We start from the raw sequence: 16414 nt of genomic DNA on the forward strand, positions 1-16414 counted from the left end.
GTATAAAAGAGAAGAGAGGCACCTCTAAGTGTAGCAATATGGTTATATTTAATGAAGGTACAACATTTAGCAACTCACATGGTTGATGATTGGAACAGACACATCTAAGTATGCAGGCATCAGGGGTAAAGCTGTCCACATAGACCATCCTCCTCACCGCCATCTACGTCATCCCTTCCAGGGTGGTCTTCCCGGTCAGGATTACAGACTGGCAGCCGGCGGTGCAGAAGATAGTCTATGTGGACAGCTTTACCCCGGATGCCTACATATTTAGATATGCCTGTTTTGTTCATCAACCATGTGAGTTGCTAAATGTTGTACCTTCAATAAATGGAACCATATTGCTACACTAAGAGGCGCCTCTCTTCTCTTTGATACTCTGTAGTTCCTGTTGGATTTTGCTTCTAATCCCCTTGTGGAAGCGGCTATTTGTGGATGGACATTTTATGGTTACACAACCTATCGCAATGCTATAATCTTTTTATATGGACTATAAACTGAAGGACTTATGAATAAATGGTTGTGGAACAAATCATCTGAGTTTCCATTATTTCTTATGGGGAAATATGCTTTGATATAAGAGTGCTTTGGATTACAAGCATGTTTCCGGAACAAATTATGCTCGCAATCCAAGGTTCTACTGTATATCGCAATTGCATGCAGTACCATAACCAGTGTCTAATACCGACCTGGGCAGCCTCACAAGGCGCAAGATTGAAATAGGGGAAAAAGAATATAAAACTGTTTTTATCCCAAGTGGCAACACAGGGATTTAACCCAAATTGTTCCAAGATCAACCTGATGGTTTGAGGAATACTCCCAGAGAATTTAAAATGAAGCTGAAATATCTCAAGAGAGTGAAGTTGGAAAGAACCATATTACATTAACCGACAATGGCACAAAAACATAAACAAAACAATAAAAAGTATATGTATAATATATAACAGTTTAAGGAAAACATTCCAAAAGGCACACTGTAACATTACGGTCCGAGTACTAATCAATATCTACTTGCAACATTAAAATATAAGTAAAGTCTCCAGGGATGGGTGCCCCCATAGAATTGGGTGCCCCCATATATCCATATATCTTTTCTTTAACACGCTTTTCCATTCATGATTGGCCTTCTGATCAGTGGCTAGAACCTTCAGGGCCCCGATGCAAGAAACCATAAAGGACCCCCCAGAGTAAGTATAACATGTTTGTTATTTTTATAGAAAAAAAAAACAAGACTTTATTATCACTTTAACGCCCCATTTACACTTGCAAATAGGGCTGTTTTGGAATAGATGCAGTAGACCGAGCAGAGGTTCCCTGCAATTAGCTATGGGTAGGAAGCCCTATAGAAAATACAAATGATTGGCTTTGATTGCAGACGGTCTGCATCCAGGGTGGATCACTTGCAAGCAATCGCTCCATAAGTGACTACATGCAACCACCTGTAAATAGCTGCAGGAGCTGTCAGCTTCCCATTGATTTCAAAAGGGAATCACACAGCTTATCACAGGGAATCCCTGCTGAGTCTCCCGCATCTAATTGCAAACAACCCCATTCACATGTGTGAAAGGGTCCTAAAATAAGACAGGTTCCAACTGTATCCTTCCCAAGGCGGTGCTCTTCATTGGCTCCTATTCTAACACCTGAATCTAATATCATTGATTTAAAGTTGTGGTAAATGCAGGGGTATGCTTTTTCCATGAAAAAAAAAATGCATTTTCGTTCTATTTCATAAGAATGCTTGCATCATGCACATTTTATTTTTCCTTTGTTGAAGAATATCACCTTTATCCTTTTTTTTTTTAAAATCTTTTTTATTATTGCAACAAAAACAACCAACAACCAAACAACAAGGTGCATGGAGTCACCCATATGCACACGAAGACAAAATACAAAGTAAAAGGTCACCCACGCAGGGGTACACAGCACGATATACATGTGACATCAAGCAGAGGAAACACATAGTAAGGCACAGATTTGTCATATCAAAAAGCGGGTCATACAACCCGGCAGCGAGGGAAGCAGGGAATCTATCGGGAGGCAGCAACGGACTAAACACCCACCCCAGCCAGCATCTCCGAGGTGGAGTCCGAGAGCCAACGGGCCCACACCCTGTCATGTTTCTTCGGGCACCCCCTATGCTGATAGGTGTCATGGTAAAGTGGGATCACCGAGTCCACCAGCATCCTCCACCGCTGAAGCGATGGGGGAGACTGCTGTTTCCAGTGTAAGACAATATTTTTCCGGGCATAGAAAAAAAAGGAGACCCATCAAGGTGCGATCGGCCACCCTGGGAAGCAGATCGTCAAGAAGGCCCAGAAGCGCCACCGCAGGCGTGGGATCAAAGGAGGTCCCCAGCACTGCGTTGGCCACCTCAAACACTCGCAGCCAGTAGGGTACAATATTCGGGCAGCTCCAGAAGATATGAATGAAATCGCCCGGGGATTGGCCACAGCGCCAACAGTCCGGGGAATGGGAGACACTCATCTTGTGCAAGCGATAGGGGGTGAGATAAGTCCTGTGGACAATTCTGTATTGAATCATTCTAACCCTGAGGGAGACCAGGATCTTGAAGGGGGTGTCCCAAACCTGCAACCAGTCCTCCGCGTCCATGTCCGGGACATCCCGGGCCCAGCGAGAGTGGAGGCCCGAGAGCTCCGGAGAAAAGACCCAGAGGAGATGCACGTAGAGCACTGAGGCGGCACGCTCGGAGCAATCGAACCGGAGAACCCTCTCCAAGTCCGACTGCACTTACCTGCGCAACCCCCCGCGGAAACTGAGCCCTGAAGGCGTGGGACAAGTGCAAATACCTGAAAAGGTGGGAGGGGGGCACACCCTTCAAGGCAATCAATTGGTCAAGTGTGGGAAGGGTAAGATCCGAGGACAGATCCGATATCCGTTTCACGCCATATTTCGTCCAGCCCGCTGGGTCCGGGAGGGAAAACAGGTAGGCAACGTGGGATTGATCCAGAGGGGCGTCTGGGGGGAGACAGCGGTGGCCGGGTACGACTCCAGAGCCAGGCCCTGTCGCCAGGCTCGGAGAGTCGTGCGCATGGAGGAGGTCAAATGGTAGGGGGCCCTGGGGCCCCTAAATAAAAGATGAGAAAGTGCCTCCATAGACCCGAGCACCGCCGCCTCCACCACCACGAATATCACCTTTATCCTTAGGCACTGTTTAAATGAAGTGATCCAATGTTTGCCTGTTTGAATTTGTTAAAAAAGTCAACAATCTCCAGACCATCAAATGCAACTTTGCAGCAACAGGTCACTTCTAATAGTGATCTCTTGCTGGCTGCAATGAGTGATTAGCAGTGATCTACTGCTGCAGGAAGAAGCTGGACAGAGCGCAGCAGCTCTTCCCACTCCTCCATGCTCAGGGTAAGTGCTGTAACGTCACTCGTGATGTCACTACACTTCCAATGTTACTGACAACTGGCTGCAGCTCTAGTGCCAGGGGGCCCACAGAAGCCACTAAGTCCAGCTGCTGGTTTAAAATGTCACTGAGACAAATAGCCACTGCCCCTGTGCCATTTTGTGTATTTAAACTAACCCTCCTTGTAACCCAAAAATAAATCATGAAACCATGCATCTCAGTGGCTGCATGAAAATTTGTCACTTCTTATTCACTGGCATGTGTAGTGTCACATTTCTTTACCATTATAAATAGTGCAGTGAGTGATTGGCAGAATGCTGAGCTTCTTGTTAGACATGTAACCATACCATGTGCAAGTATCTAGCCTAAGGGACTGCAGACAAACATTACAGTGGACACAGTCTGATGGAATCTGTCCCAGGTGCATTGAAAATGTTCATTGTTCATAGCAGTGCTTAAAACATATAATACATCTGCTTGCACAGGGTATAAGGAACGTTTTTTTTTTTTTTTTTTTTAAATGGAGCACTGATTAAGAAATGCACTTCCTGTGTGTGTTACCTGTGTATGTATGTGTATATATATATATATATATACACTAACAATATTAATATTGTAGTATGGATGTATTGCTATTGTACAAAGAACCCTCTTTAATGCATTTTAAGCATGGTAATAATAGAAATGCCCAGCAAATGTTACATAAAGTATTATGAATAAAAAACAGCGAACCTGATTTACTCAAGGAGTAGAGCACTTTCACGTATCTTAAAGCGGAGTTCCACCCTGGGAAAGTTTTTTTTTTATAAAAATACCCCCGGGACAGTCAGGGCTAGTGCATTCCACAATGGCTAGCCTCTGATCTGTCCCGGGTTGCACTTACCTTTTAGAAGCAATACTTACCTTGAAAATGTATTGTCCAGCGCTGCCATCTCAGGTGTAGGCATCTTGAAGCCAGCGCGATCCTCTTCAGTGTCCTCTTCCGTCTTCTTCGGTCCCGCGATGCACTGCACCGGCCCCGCCGTCACTTTCGGTGCCGCAGCGCCATCCCTGCACAGCTTCTGGGCATGCCCAGAAGCTGTTTAGCAAGGTATGACGGCGCTTGCACCGGAACTGACGTCGGTGCAGGCACATTGATTCCTGGGAGCGATGACGTTCAGCTCCCAGGAATCATTGCAAGCCAGGAAGTGACGAATCGCCGTGGCCTCCGAGGGGAGGAAGAGGAAGTAAGGTGAGTATATTTTCTTCTTAACAAGGCTAGTAAAAAAGAAAAAAAATTTGCGATTATCCATTTGTTTTTCAGGTGACCCGGAGCAAGAAGATGGAGGTAAGTATAATTTTAGGGTGGAACTCCGCTTTAATGAATGCAGTGAAACAATGTGAAAATTTTGCTTTGCAAAGAATACCTAATGCAAGAAAAAATAAATAAAACAGGATTTTTCTCACGCATCATTGGATAATTAAAGTCAGCACAACTTTACCCTAAATTAGGCCAGTGTTATAAGCAGGCAAAACTGTTGGAATCAATGTTCCCTATAAGAAATTTTTACACAAACATCAGTTTCAACCTTCTATAAATTGGCCTCATAGTTTAATAAAGCCATCATATTTTTCTTTATCATTCAGTAAGGGACACAGTTATTCTGATTTGATTGGTTTATATTGCCACCTACAGCAGGACTTGGGCACTAGCAAACAAACACAGACCCCTCCAACATAACATTCTGTCATCGTGGGACGATTTATTTCAGTGTCTGCATAACCTGACTTTCCTGACACTGAAGACCAGATTGTCTCTGACTTGGTTGCTTGGAATTCCAATCTTTTATTCAGGGAATTCCTTCCCCCCACGTTCTTGGATGATCCTCATGATGTAGCCAGACTGACAGGCTGCAGAGTCCTAGACACCCTGTTGCTGCAGGGGACCTGGGCATTGGAATAATTCAGCCCAACAATACCATGGCAGTGGTTTACATCACTCATCAGGGAATAACCAGAAGTATGGCTGTGCAAGAGCCTTGTCCACTTGTTTATATATATCAGGCATGGACAATTGGCAGGCAGACAACCTCAGCAGCAGCAGCAATTGCATATGGGGTAGTTGTTCCTGCACCTGTAGATTTTATAGGAACTGTCATGGGTGCGGAATGCTGGATGTGGACCTTGTGGCCTCTAGGATTAACAGAAAACTAGATTCCAGGTGCAGAGCTCCTCTTTCTTTCCTCCTCTGAGACTATTTTCTCATTTATTTCCACCATTCAAGATGGAGGGCATTTCGGTGATCCTCATAGCACCCAACTGGCCCTGGCAAACATGTTACTTCAACTAGATCAAACGTCTGCAGACACTCTGTAATTGTTTACATATTGTCCCGATCTCATTTCCCAAGAACCATTCTTAATGGATACTGGTTTTAACAGCATGGCTGCTAAAGCTCAGGTCCTAAGGGACAGAGGTTTCTCTGATTCAGTAATTTCTATTCTAATAAAGCCTTGTCTTGTGCAAGAAAAGATTTCACCCCAGTCAGGGATCATCATTTGGGCCTAATCACCATTAAAAGACAGACATTAATTCCTTCTCAGTTCTGCTATCCTCTTTGTGATTTAATTCCAAAGAACGCTAACCTCCAACTCATTGGTTAAGACTTTTATATAAGGTGCCTCTTGTGTATCTCCTCATATACAACATTCTGTGACTCCACTGGATTTGGATTTGGTTCTATCAGCTCTTTACAAACCAACAGGAATATTGCCCTGTATACTTCACTTCCAAAACTATGTTCCTTGACAGTGTCCTACCTGGGTTTCTGAGCTGGCACCTTCTCCTGTAAAGATTATTTTTTGTTCTCATGCAAGGACAAATTAGTGCTGAGACATAGAGGCTTCTTCCTACTTAAGGTGGTTTTAGCTTTTCACCACAACCAGGGCATTGCTTATTCATCTCTATGTCCAGCTCCAGTACACCAGAAGGAAATCTCCCTTCATTGGCTGAATGTAAGTCATGCTGTATGGGTTTACCCCCTTGACCACTGCTTCTATTAGAAAAAGACTGACTCTTTTTTTTTTTTTTTTTTGTCATTTCTGATGGTCCCCATGAAGAGTAACCAGCTTCTCATTCCACCATTTCTCAGTAGCTCAAACTAATTATTATTCAGGTTTATGGCCTTAAAGAAAAGTTTATATCTTTTCCTGTCAAAGGGTACTCTGCTAGACCTGTGAGTGCTTCTTGGGCTTTTAGGCATCTTTTTCCTAAATTTGCAAGGTTGCCATCTGGTCCTCTGTTGACTCATTCTGTAACTTTTACCAGTGGATGTTCAAGCCCCACGTGATCCCAGTTGCAGGTGTAAGGTCCTTCAGGCAGCTCTTTATGGACCTGTTAGCATTTTGTTGCTGTTGCCCACCCCTCAGTTGCATTGCTATGGGATATCCCAATCGTCTCAGAATAGCATCCTGTGTCCCTTAATAAACTCAAAGAAATGAATTTTATGGTAAGTACAATAATATTTTTTGACTATTTATGGTAAAAGAATTTTGCAAAGTTAGCTGCTGTGTTTGAGCTCTCATAACTCCATACTAATAATACTGTAATAAATACTTTGTCTTCATTAGGACCTTCATGTTTTGTTCCTTGCTGTGATGTTTCTGTGTAATTTATAAAGATCTGTAGATAATCCAAAATAACTTGTGAAGTAAACATGATAATCAAAAAGAGTTTTAAATACATGCTTTTTACAATTTAAGCCAGAATTGTTGTGCCAAGCACAGGTACCAGGGCTAAGAGATGAGTATTTCTCTACCCTGCCCTGTCCTGCATAGCAGTCATGTTTCTGATGAGTTGTTGACATTAGTCTAAGAAAGCAAGGGTCTGTTCTTTGTCATTTTTTTTTTTTGGTGGCCTGAAACCTTAAAAAGATGAATCATATTATGTAGCATTCTCTTTAAGTTGTTAATATTTTATCATTTTAAAAAGTTATATTTTTGCTGTAATTTTTAACACAATAACCCCTATTCTGTTTCCTTATTTTAACAACTGTTTTATTCCCTTGGTATTCGTTGTTGTTATGTGTCCCATAGTGCAGTGTGCTGAAGTACTTGAGCTTTTATTTTTTGCTTACATAAACTGTATTCACCATGTAATGTGTGTTGTCTTGCTTCTCAAACTGTATGATCCATATGTTTTATTTGCTGTTAGCAGGCTGACCCAGCTCTGTCAGAGGGGATCATCCACTCAAGACCACTAGCTAAAGAGCCCAACAGAGAAGGCACAGCTTCATTTAACACGCGCCAAAAGTCTGAGGTCTGAATCACGCAATATTAGCATTTAATATATTCTTGATGAAATCACATTTATTTATAATATTTTTATAATATATAATATTTGCGGAATACGGGTAAATCATGCGGTAAACTTCCGTTGGGAGGTTGGGAAAATAATTTTCAAAACTGAACTTCATTCACGAATCCACTGTTGACAATTATTTATCACAAAACTAAAGAGTAACATAATTTTACTAGATAGGCAAAGGTGATATCTAAAGCTCTGGCTGAATCATTTCACTGAATTTTAGGTTAGACATTTAAATAATATTGGGAAATTTTGTACAAACTCACACAAATGTTCTTTGATGTCCATACAACAGTGACACCTTTTGTCATTCAGTCAGAACTCCAGAACTCATTGGGCCCCGCGATGGCTATTGTGAACATGTCTACCTTTTAAAGATGAATTCATAGCAAGTTGAAGAATAGAGCACATTTTTTTGCTTTTTAGCATTCTCGTTACCTGTGTTTTTTTCGAGGATGCCAGTGAGCATTTGGTCTTGATTTCTGACATGGTTCAGCTTAATGGAAGAAAAGATGTGAAAGTGCAAGTGGTAGAAAGGAACTGCTGTATTCCTATAACCTTAATATACTGTCTTCAAGTTATGATTTTACCCTACCTTATGTTCTTACCATTCCTCATTTGCATGCAAAACAAAAAAAGCTTGCTTGCTTTCCAGAATATTTGTGCTATTGTAATATGCTTTCTTGTCTGTCCCAAAGACAACTGGCCAAAATCCCAGTTCTGCTAACCATAAACTGTTATCTTTGTGCTCGTTTTTCCGAAGTTACCTATAGACATAAGATATCTGTAGCTCACTCTATCAGAGCATAGCTGCATTTTATTGTGTTAAAGCCTTAATAGTCAAATACTAAATTACATGAAAATATTAAAAAAAAAATCTACCTGCTGTTTTTAGTCTGCTATATTAGAAAATCTTAACATTAGCTTGTTCTGACATTAGGAAACTTTTTTGCTGTTCTACTACACAGTATGTGATTGTATTAAAATTAAGCTTTCATGGTGGTATTTTTTTCGGTATTGGTATCAACAAAGTCCTCTATAACAAGGTTCTCACTGGCACCGGTCCTTCAGTCTACTAACCTTTTATGGAGAATGTTATCAGTTCCCAGGGTTTGTATTCAATTCATAGAAACTGTATTATGCATCAACAGCAATCAGCCGTTAAAGCCAAACTCTAGCTACATTGTTTTCAGTTTTTTGGTAGAATTGAGAATGGTTAGTTAGGTTCCGTCTGGTTTTATATACTTTATTTGTCTCTGTTATGATTTTTAAATCTGATTTATATGCTGTCTGTGTCTGCGTAGGGAGATTTTTCTTCTGTTCTATTTGTGTGTGATTTGAACAGAAGAAGAAATCTCTATCATGGGAATACAGAGAACAATACAATCCTGACAGAGGTTCTAAACTAGGGGTGTCCAACCTGAAGTCCAGAGCCGCTATGAATGTGGCCCAATACAAAATTATAATTTTTTTTTTTTTTTTTACTTTTTTGTAAAAATATGTTTACACTTAGAGAACACATGAGGCCAAAGAATAATTTGACAGTGTCTCTTTACTGGACTCTTATACATTTTATCTTCCCAAAGGAAAATATTCAACTCTTTAAAATCGCACCTTATTCATGTCAACAGTTTTTGGCAGCACCTATATTTCTAAGCAACTATCTTTGAGCATGAAGCACACGAAGGGCAAAATTCGAAGTTTTATTACACAGATAGGTACATTATCTTCATCAGTGATCATTAACTTGGGGTCTGCCCGATTTTTTTTCTGCTCATAGGCTATCCCTATTATTAGTGTATTTTATGTGTGGCCCAAGCCAATTCCTTTTCTTCCAATGTGGCCCAGGAAAGTCAAAAGGTTGGACACCCCTATTCTAAACCTTCATCATTCTACTAGAAATGTGTTTCATTGCCGTCTGTGTGCTTACTGGGGGTATTTCCCTCTAACTCATGTTCTGGCTGATACCCATGAAATAGATAGAATGTGAGGAGAGTTCTCCCAAATCGGGACACAGACAGCAAAATAGGTATTTTAATCATCAAACCAGTATTTGTAGGAATATAGTCTATAAACATTTACTTTGCTACAAAATACTTTTTCTTTCTAAATTGCTTTTGAATTCTCTCTCCCACCATTGCTCCTCTGTGCCACAATTAAAAAAAAAAAAACTTGCTTGTGCACAGATGTGTCATTTTTCTCTTCCAAGTATTTGGTAGTGAAAAGGGACCAAGCGACACGCATGAAAGATTTCTGCACATGCACACAAATGCTACCAGCTTCTAGTCGATGGGCAATATAACTCCCAGTGGCCTTTGTATGCGAAAATTCACCTTACATGAGCACATGCGCTGCAAAGTTTCAGCTTAGTAACCCACTGCCTCCTAGGATAGCTGTGACATGGCAAAAGTGGTTGGGGGTGGGGGGGGGGAGGGTTAGAGCACACCAGGAAGAAGCACAGAAAACAACTAAATGATAAAAATTTGAATACATTTTGTTAGCATTTGTGTAAGAGGGAAAGGGGGAGGTAAGAATTAAGAAATAATCTAATTAGGAGTCTAGCTTTGTTTTAAGCAAGAAATAAACATATATAAAAAAATGCTAAAATATTAATTTTCAAAGATTTAAATAATAAAGTGAAGTGAAAAAATTGGATAAAGCTGACAATCCCTGTAGTGTCACCACATACAGTTGCTAATATAATTCAATAAAGTGGAGCGGTGCTAAATCACTATTCGATACCATAATACAAATGTGAAAAACATCCCATAATGTAGTCAAATAAACGACAAATATATGTTCCCTAAAAAAAAAAAGAAACACACACAGCACAGCTATTCTGGGTTTCAGTTTTTACAGTTTGTAATCCTTATTAGACATTCGCTATCTGTTCAATATCTGGCGTTTCATTGGGTTTGCTCTGGGATTAGGTTTTCTTCTGGGTGCCACTAGTGTCAACAACGTATCTGTCAGGTCACTTGCGGGACCAAGTGATGGGGAGCATACCATGGAGGTTGTGGATCCTACGGCTGACTGCTGAGGGTCAACGGCTCAGAAGCAGCTACACAGGGTTGCAGCCATGGTCCTGGACTGGGAGCTAGAGCATAGGATTTCCCAGGGTGCAGAGTATAAAAGCCAGCAGGTTTTCACCAGGGCCTCTGATGGTGAGGATGGACTTGGCTGCAGCTGACTCCAGGTCACGGCCCCCAGGGTCTCCCAGCTCACTCTCACAGCTTGCTCTGGTGGATGGAGAGGAAGCAGCAGTCCAGGGCAACAAGGGCTAGTCGGCAGAACAAGCCAAAGGTCGGGGCAAAAAGCAGACAGGGATGGTCAGAAGAATGAGCCGAAGGTCAGGGCAACAAGCAGACAGTCAGGGCATGAAACATTACTGCAGATTCATGACAGTTGCTTAGAAGGCTAGCTATGAAAGTAGACCAGTCATAAGTTTGGGGAATTCAATTTATTCATCATATACTCAGTTGAATTGCCCCCATTTGTGTCTAGTCAACTTTGAAGGAGGAAAAACCCATATGGTAGCTCGATTGTTTCCTTGCATTTGACCATTACACATCATTATACAGTCTGATAAACTATTGATGAGTAGGAGACATTAAACTGTTCTAAATATATGTGCCTCCTGCATTATTATACATTAGTCATTCATTACCATGAGTAAAATTAGCTTTTGATATATAATTCTGATTTACCAGTCTTGGTCAACATTTTGTTGGACTTGGACACTTGCAGTGAAAGTTTATTAACCATTTAAAAGAGTTGTTCATCATGTACATGTTAACTATCTGAACATGTGCTTTCTTTTAAAATGACTGAAGTTTAGAAGAGCTGTCTCACTCTCAACTAAGATGTCTCCTGGCATTGCATATCTTTGTATAATCCTAATTTCCACGGTGCACAGAGTTCTCTTCCCTGCTGTTTGGTTTTGCATGTCTTAGTTTTATGTAGCTCTAGAATCAGCTATTACCAGAACAGTAAGAAAGAGATGATTTCTGTAACTTGAAATGTATGTGAAGGAATTACTTGCACCTACAACTGTAATCAATAGAAACCAGTGACTGTGGTAAACAGACCTTTCAAACAATCTTGGTATTGTTGGTGCTTCTGTTACTGCTAAATCATGTAAGTGAAGACAACCATTTAGTACTTAGCGGTCAAACAAATGTATCTGGTACACTTTAGTTTTTCCTGTTGAATTTACCATCATCCTTATAGGGTGCAGAACATATCTTTTTAATGATTACACTTAGATTATCCTAGAACTAAACAATTGTCTGTTTATTCCTAAAATACAGTATCTCATAAAAGTGAGTACACCCCTCACATTTTTGTAAATATTTTATTATATCTTTTCATGTGACAACACTGAAGAAATGACACTTTGGTACAATGTAAAGTAGTGAGTGTACAGCCTATTTAACAGTGTAATTTTGCTGTCCCCTCAAAATAATACAACACACAGCCATTAATGTCTAAACTGCTGACAACAAAAGTTATTACCTCCCTAAGTAAAAACGTCCAAATTGGTCCCATTTAGTAATTTTCCCTCCCCAATGTGATATGTGACTCGTTAGTGTTACAAGGTCTTAGGTGTGAATGGGGAGCAGGTGTGTTAAATGTGGTGTTATCGCTCTCACTCTCTCAAACTGGTCCCTGGAAGTTCAACATGGCACCTCATGGCAAAGAACCCTCTGAGGATCTGAAAAAAAGAATTGTTGCTCTACATAAAGATGGCCTAGGCTATAAGAAGATTGCTAAGACCCTGAAACTGAGCTGCACTACGGTGGCTAAGACCATAGAGCGGTTTAACAGGACAGGTTCCACTCAGATCAGGCATCGCCATGGTCGACCAAAGAAGTTTAGTGCATGTGCTTAGCGTCATATGCAGAGGTTGTCTTTGGGAAATAGACGTATGAGTGCTGCCAGCATTGCTGCAGAGGTTAAAGGGGTGGGGAGTCAGTCTGTCAGTGCTCAGGCCATACGCCACACACTGCATCAAACTGGTGTGTGTGGCTATCATCCCAGAAGGAAGCCTCTTCTAAAGATGGTGCACAAGAAAGCCAGCAAACAGTTTGCTGAAGACAAGCAGACTAAGGACATGGATTACTGGAATCATGTCCTATTTGGTTCAGATTGTGTTAACCTTCCTAGCGGTATTCCCGAGCGTGACTCAGGGTTAGATTTTAGAGCCAAAAGCGGTAACCCCGAGCCACACTCGGGGTAGCGCTAGGAAGATCGCTGGATCCTGGTAGAGGTTTTACTTACCTTTTCTCCGGGATCCAGCGAAGAATGCGGCGGTATGCGGCAGCGGAGCTTCCTCCCGATCGTCTGCGAGCCCCGGCTTCCGTCTCCGGTGACGTGACAAATTCTAATGTAAAACACACTAAACACACTGATACCCTTCAAAATTAAAAAAAGATCACATTACATTGCCCCCCAGTGCCCTTTCCTGCAGTTTTACTGTACTTTTTATGTAAATATATGTGTATATATATATATATACGTGTGTATATATATATATATATACATAATTCTTGTGAATGAGCAGCCCAAACCAACTGTATACATTATATATATATATATATATATATATATATATATATATAATATATGTATCCATACATATATATATATATATATATATATATAATAAATGTATACAGTTGGTTTGGGCTGCTCATTCACAAGAATTACATGCAAAATAATGGTACCGCTTTCAGCACCTAAAATCCAAAAGAATCATACCGCCAGGGAGGTTAAGCATGTGTGGCTGCAACCAGGTGAGGAGTACAAAGACAAGTGTGTCTTGCCTACAGTCAAGCATGGTAGTGGGAGTGTCATGGTCTGGGGCTGCATGAGTGCTGCCGGCACTGGGGAGCTACAGTTCATTGAGGGAACTATGATTGCCAACATGTACTGAAGAAGAGCATGATCTCCTCCCTTTGGAGACTGAGCTGCAGGACAGTATTCCAACATGATAACAACCCCAAACACGCCTTCAAAATGGCCACTGCCTTGCTAAAGAAACTGAGGGTAAAGGTAAAGGAATGGCCAAGCATATCTCTAGACCTAAACCCTATTGGGCATCCTCAAAAGGAAGGTGGTGGAGCGCAAGGTCTCTAACATCCACCAGCTCCATGATGTTGTCATGGAGGAGTGGAAGAGGACTCCAGTGGCAACCTGTGAAGCTCTGGTGAACTCCATGCCCATGAGGGTTAAGGCAGTGCTGGAAAATAATGGTGGCCACACACAATGTTAACACTTTGTAACATTGGACATTTTAACTTAGGGGTGTAATCCCTTTTGTTGTCAGCGGTTTAGACATTAATGTCTGTGTTGAGTTATTTTTAGGGGACAGCAAATATACACAGTTTTACAAGCTGTACACTCACTACTTTACATTGTAGCAAAGTGTAATTTTTTTCACTGTTATCACGTGAAAAGGTATAATAAAATATTTACAAAAATTTGAGGGGTGTACTCACTTTTGTGAGACACTGTATATGAAACCCATCAGGCTTTATAAATAAGATCTAAAGCTTCAGAAGTCCACCAAAAACTGCTCAGCAGCGTAAAACAACACATTTCATTAACTGCCCTCCTACCTATCCATTGTTTATAGTAATCATTAATCTGACCCCCTACCAATACCATTCTCATTGCCTTTCAGATTGAAGAGAAAAAAATCCTAGGACCAAGTTAGACTAGTATGAGCTTACATAGAGCTAAGGCTGGCAATAGATGGTTCGAATCATTAATGAGCAGGCTGGATGTACCAAGTTGATCCATCAATCAACTTGGGTACAACCAGCCTGCCGAGGTTTCTTGTGATTATCGCAAGCAGCTGCCATAGCCTCTAGCAATAATCACTGTCTTCTCCCACCCCCCTCCCTGCAGGGAGAAGACAATTGCTCGGAAGGAGGGATTCCCCTGTCAACACTGTCTGTGTTGATGAGGAAAATCGTGCAAATTTCTTTCCTGCAACCCGTGGTTGCAGGAAAGAAATTTGCACTGTCTATGGCCAGCCTAATAACTCTCTCGCCACATGATAGTGCTTGGACCTGGCCATCGGCTGCTCAGGCCCTCATTGATGTGTCATAGGAGGAAGAGGAGAGAGTTCAATGTTCCTAAATTCCCATGTTGCTGAAGCAGCAGAACAGAGCAGTGATGAAGTGAAGGGAAGATGCATATAAGCAGTAGTTAGGTGAGCAATGAAGTGGTCCTGTTGCTTGGATAAAGTACAGGTTTGTGTTAGACTACCTCAAAATATCTTATATACTTCAAGGAATTTAGTGGTGAGATCTCTGCATTTGAATTCCTGAATATGCACACCAACTGTGAATGGGAAAGGTTCATAATGTCCCTGCTAGATTTTTTGCATTTGTTTTATATCATGGGGACTGCAACAAAAGATGCTTACACATGCAAAAGTAGATGGGAACAAAAAAAACTCTATGAAGTAAATGAGAATAGAGTCAGGAATTAAGGTAATCTCGTATCCAAGACATACCCCAAGTCAGGAGCCAACACAGCCCATCAAGCTCCAGCTGAAAGTAAATGATCAAACTATATAATGTATGTATATTGGGGTGCATTCAATAATGAATGGCAACACACTGCAGTGCACATACTGTATACCAATGTTTCGCAACCTTTTTTTTTTTTTTTTGTCAAGGTATCCTTTAAAATCATGCAATGGAGATTTACCCCACTCTAAAATGTAAAAAAATGAAACCAATAGTTTATCATAATGTAACAGCATTCACATGTAGGACACCAACGCTGGAGGTGATCTATTCTTCCAAAGCAAACACATCTTTGCACACTGGTATTGATTAGTATTCCAGTGTTTCTCTTCTCCCTCAGTTTCTCTTCCTCATTCAGCTAATGTGACCCCACTGTTGATGGAGAGGGGCAAGGGAGGGGCAAACAATGATGTTGTGCAGGCACCCAATGTGCTCCTTATAAACCAATGACATCATTGGTTGTTAGGATTCCAGGGGTTGTAATGGTGCACATGAATACCTGTGGCTGTTGTGTAACTAAAAGGCAGGCTTGATTCACCCGTTGGTTTGTATATAATTTTTGGGCAATTCTTAGGAATTTTGCAAGGGCACCCCTGAAGCAAACCTAAAGGCATGCCAGTTGAAAAAGGCTACTGTATACAAAGCATTACCATGTGTTGTGGTAACACGTTACTGCATGAGCTGTGGTATGAACGTGCCCTTATGACATTTATACGCAGATGTTTAATTCAGTGCTTGTGAGTGCATGTCAACATTTAACCTAAAGCTGAACTCTACTGTGACAGACTCCCTGACACCTCGCCTGGGTATCTATACTAAGAAGCTGCTTCCCAAGCTCTGGAACACGAGGCCAGTGAATAAAGCTGTAGTTGCCACAAAGAATCAGGCAACACCAGGTTTTGGAGCAAACCAAAAGAACTCCTTTATTAAGAGAAGTACACTGAATGTATGCAGAAAACCATCAGATAAGAGCTACTACCATTATCACGGGCAATGGCCACCTCAGATAGAGAAGCTAATCACATGATTACACACAACAACCACCTCAGACAGTCCGGCGCCTGTATAGGAATACATTATAAATAGGAAGCCAAAAATCAATTAGTGACCAGCTCCTTCTGGATAATTTGAAAACAGTAGTTCTGTGGGCAATGGTTCT

General features: G+C 41.2%; 1 protein-coding gene across 4 annotated transcripts in view; it reads left to right on the forward strand.

Moving 5' to 3' along the window:
• Positions 1 to 16414, forward strand: part of CDKL5 (cyclin dependent kinase like 5) — a 543213-nt gene that overhangs the window by 487300 nt on the left and 39499 nt on the right. For 2 of the 4 annotated variants that reach the window (XM_082245786.1, XM_082245789.1), the window contains exon 14: positions 7562 to 7666. The exons of 1 other annotated variant lie outside the window; for it this stretch is intronic. In XM_082245786.1, the coding sequence (XP_082101912.1) occupies positions 7562 to 7666 (105 nt within the window). The remainder of the gene's footprint in view (positions 1 to 7561; positions 7667 to 16414) is intronic. One more of the 4 variants, XM_082245787.1, reaches the window with a different exon arrangement.

The sequence above is a fragment of the Pelophylax lessonae genome (genome assembly GCF_965119305.1).
Source record: "Pelophylax lessonae genome assembly, chromosome: 2".
Lineage (NCBI taxonomy): Eukaryota > Metazoa > Chordata > Amphibia > Anura > Ranidae > Pelophylax > Pelophylax lessonae.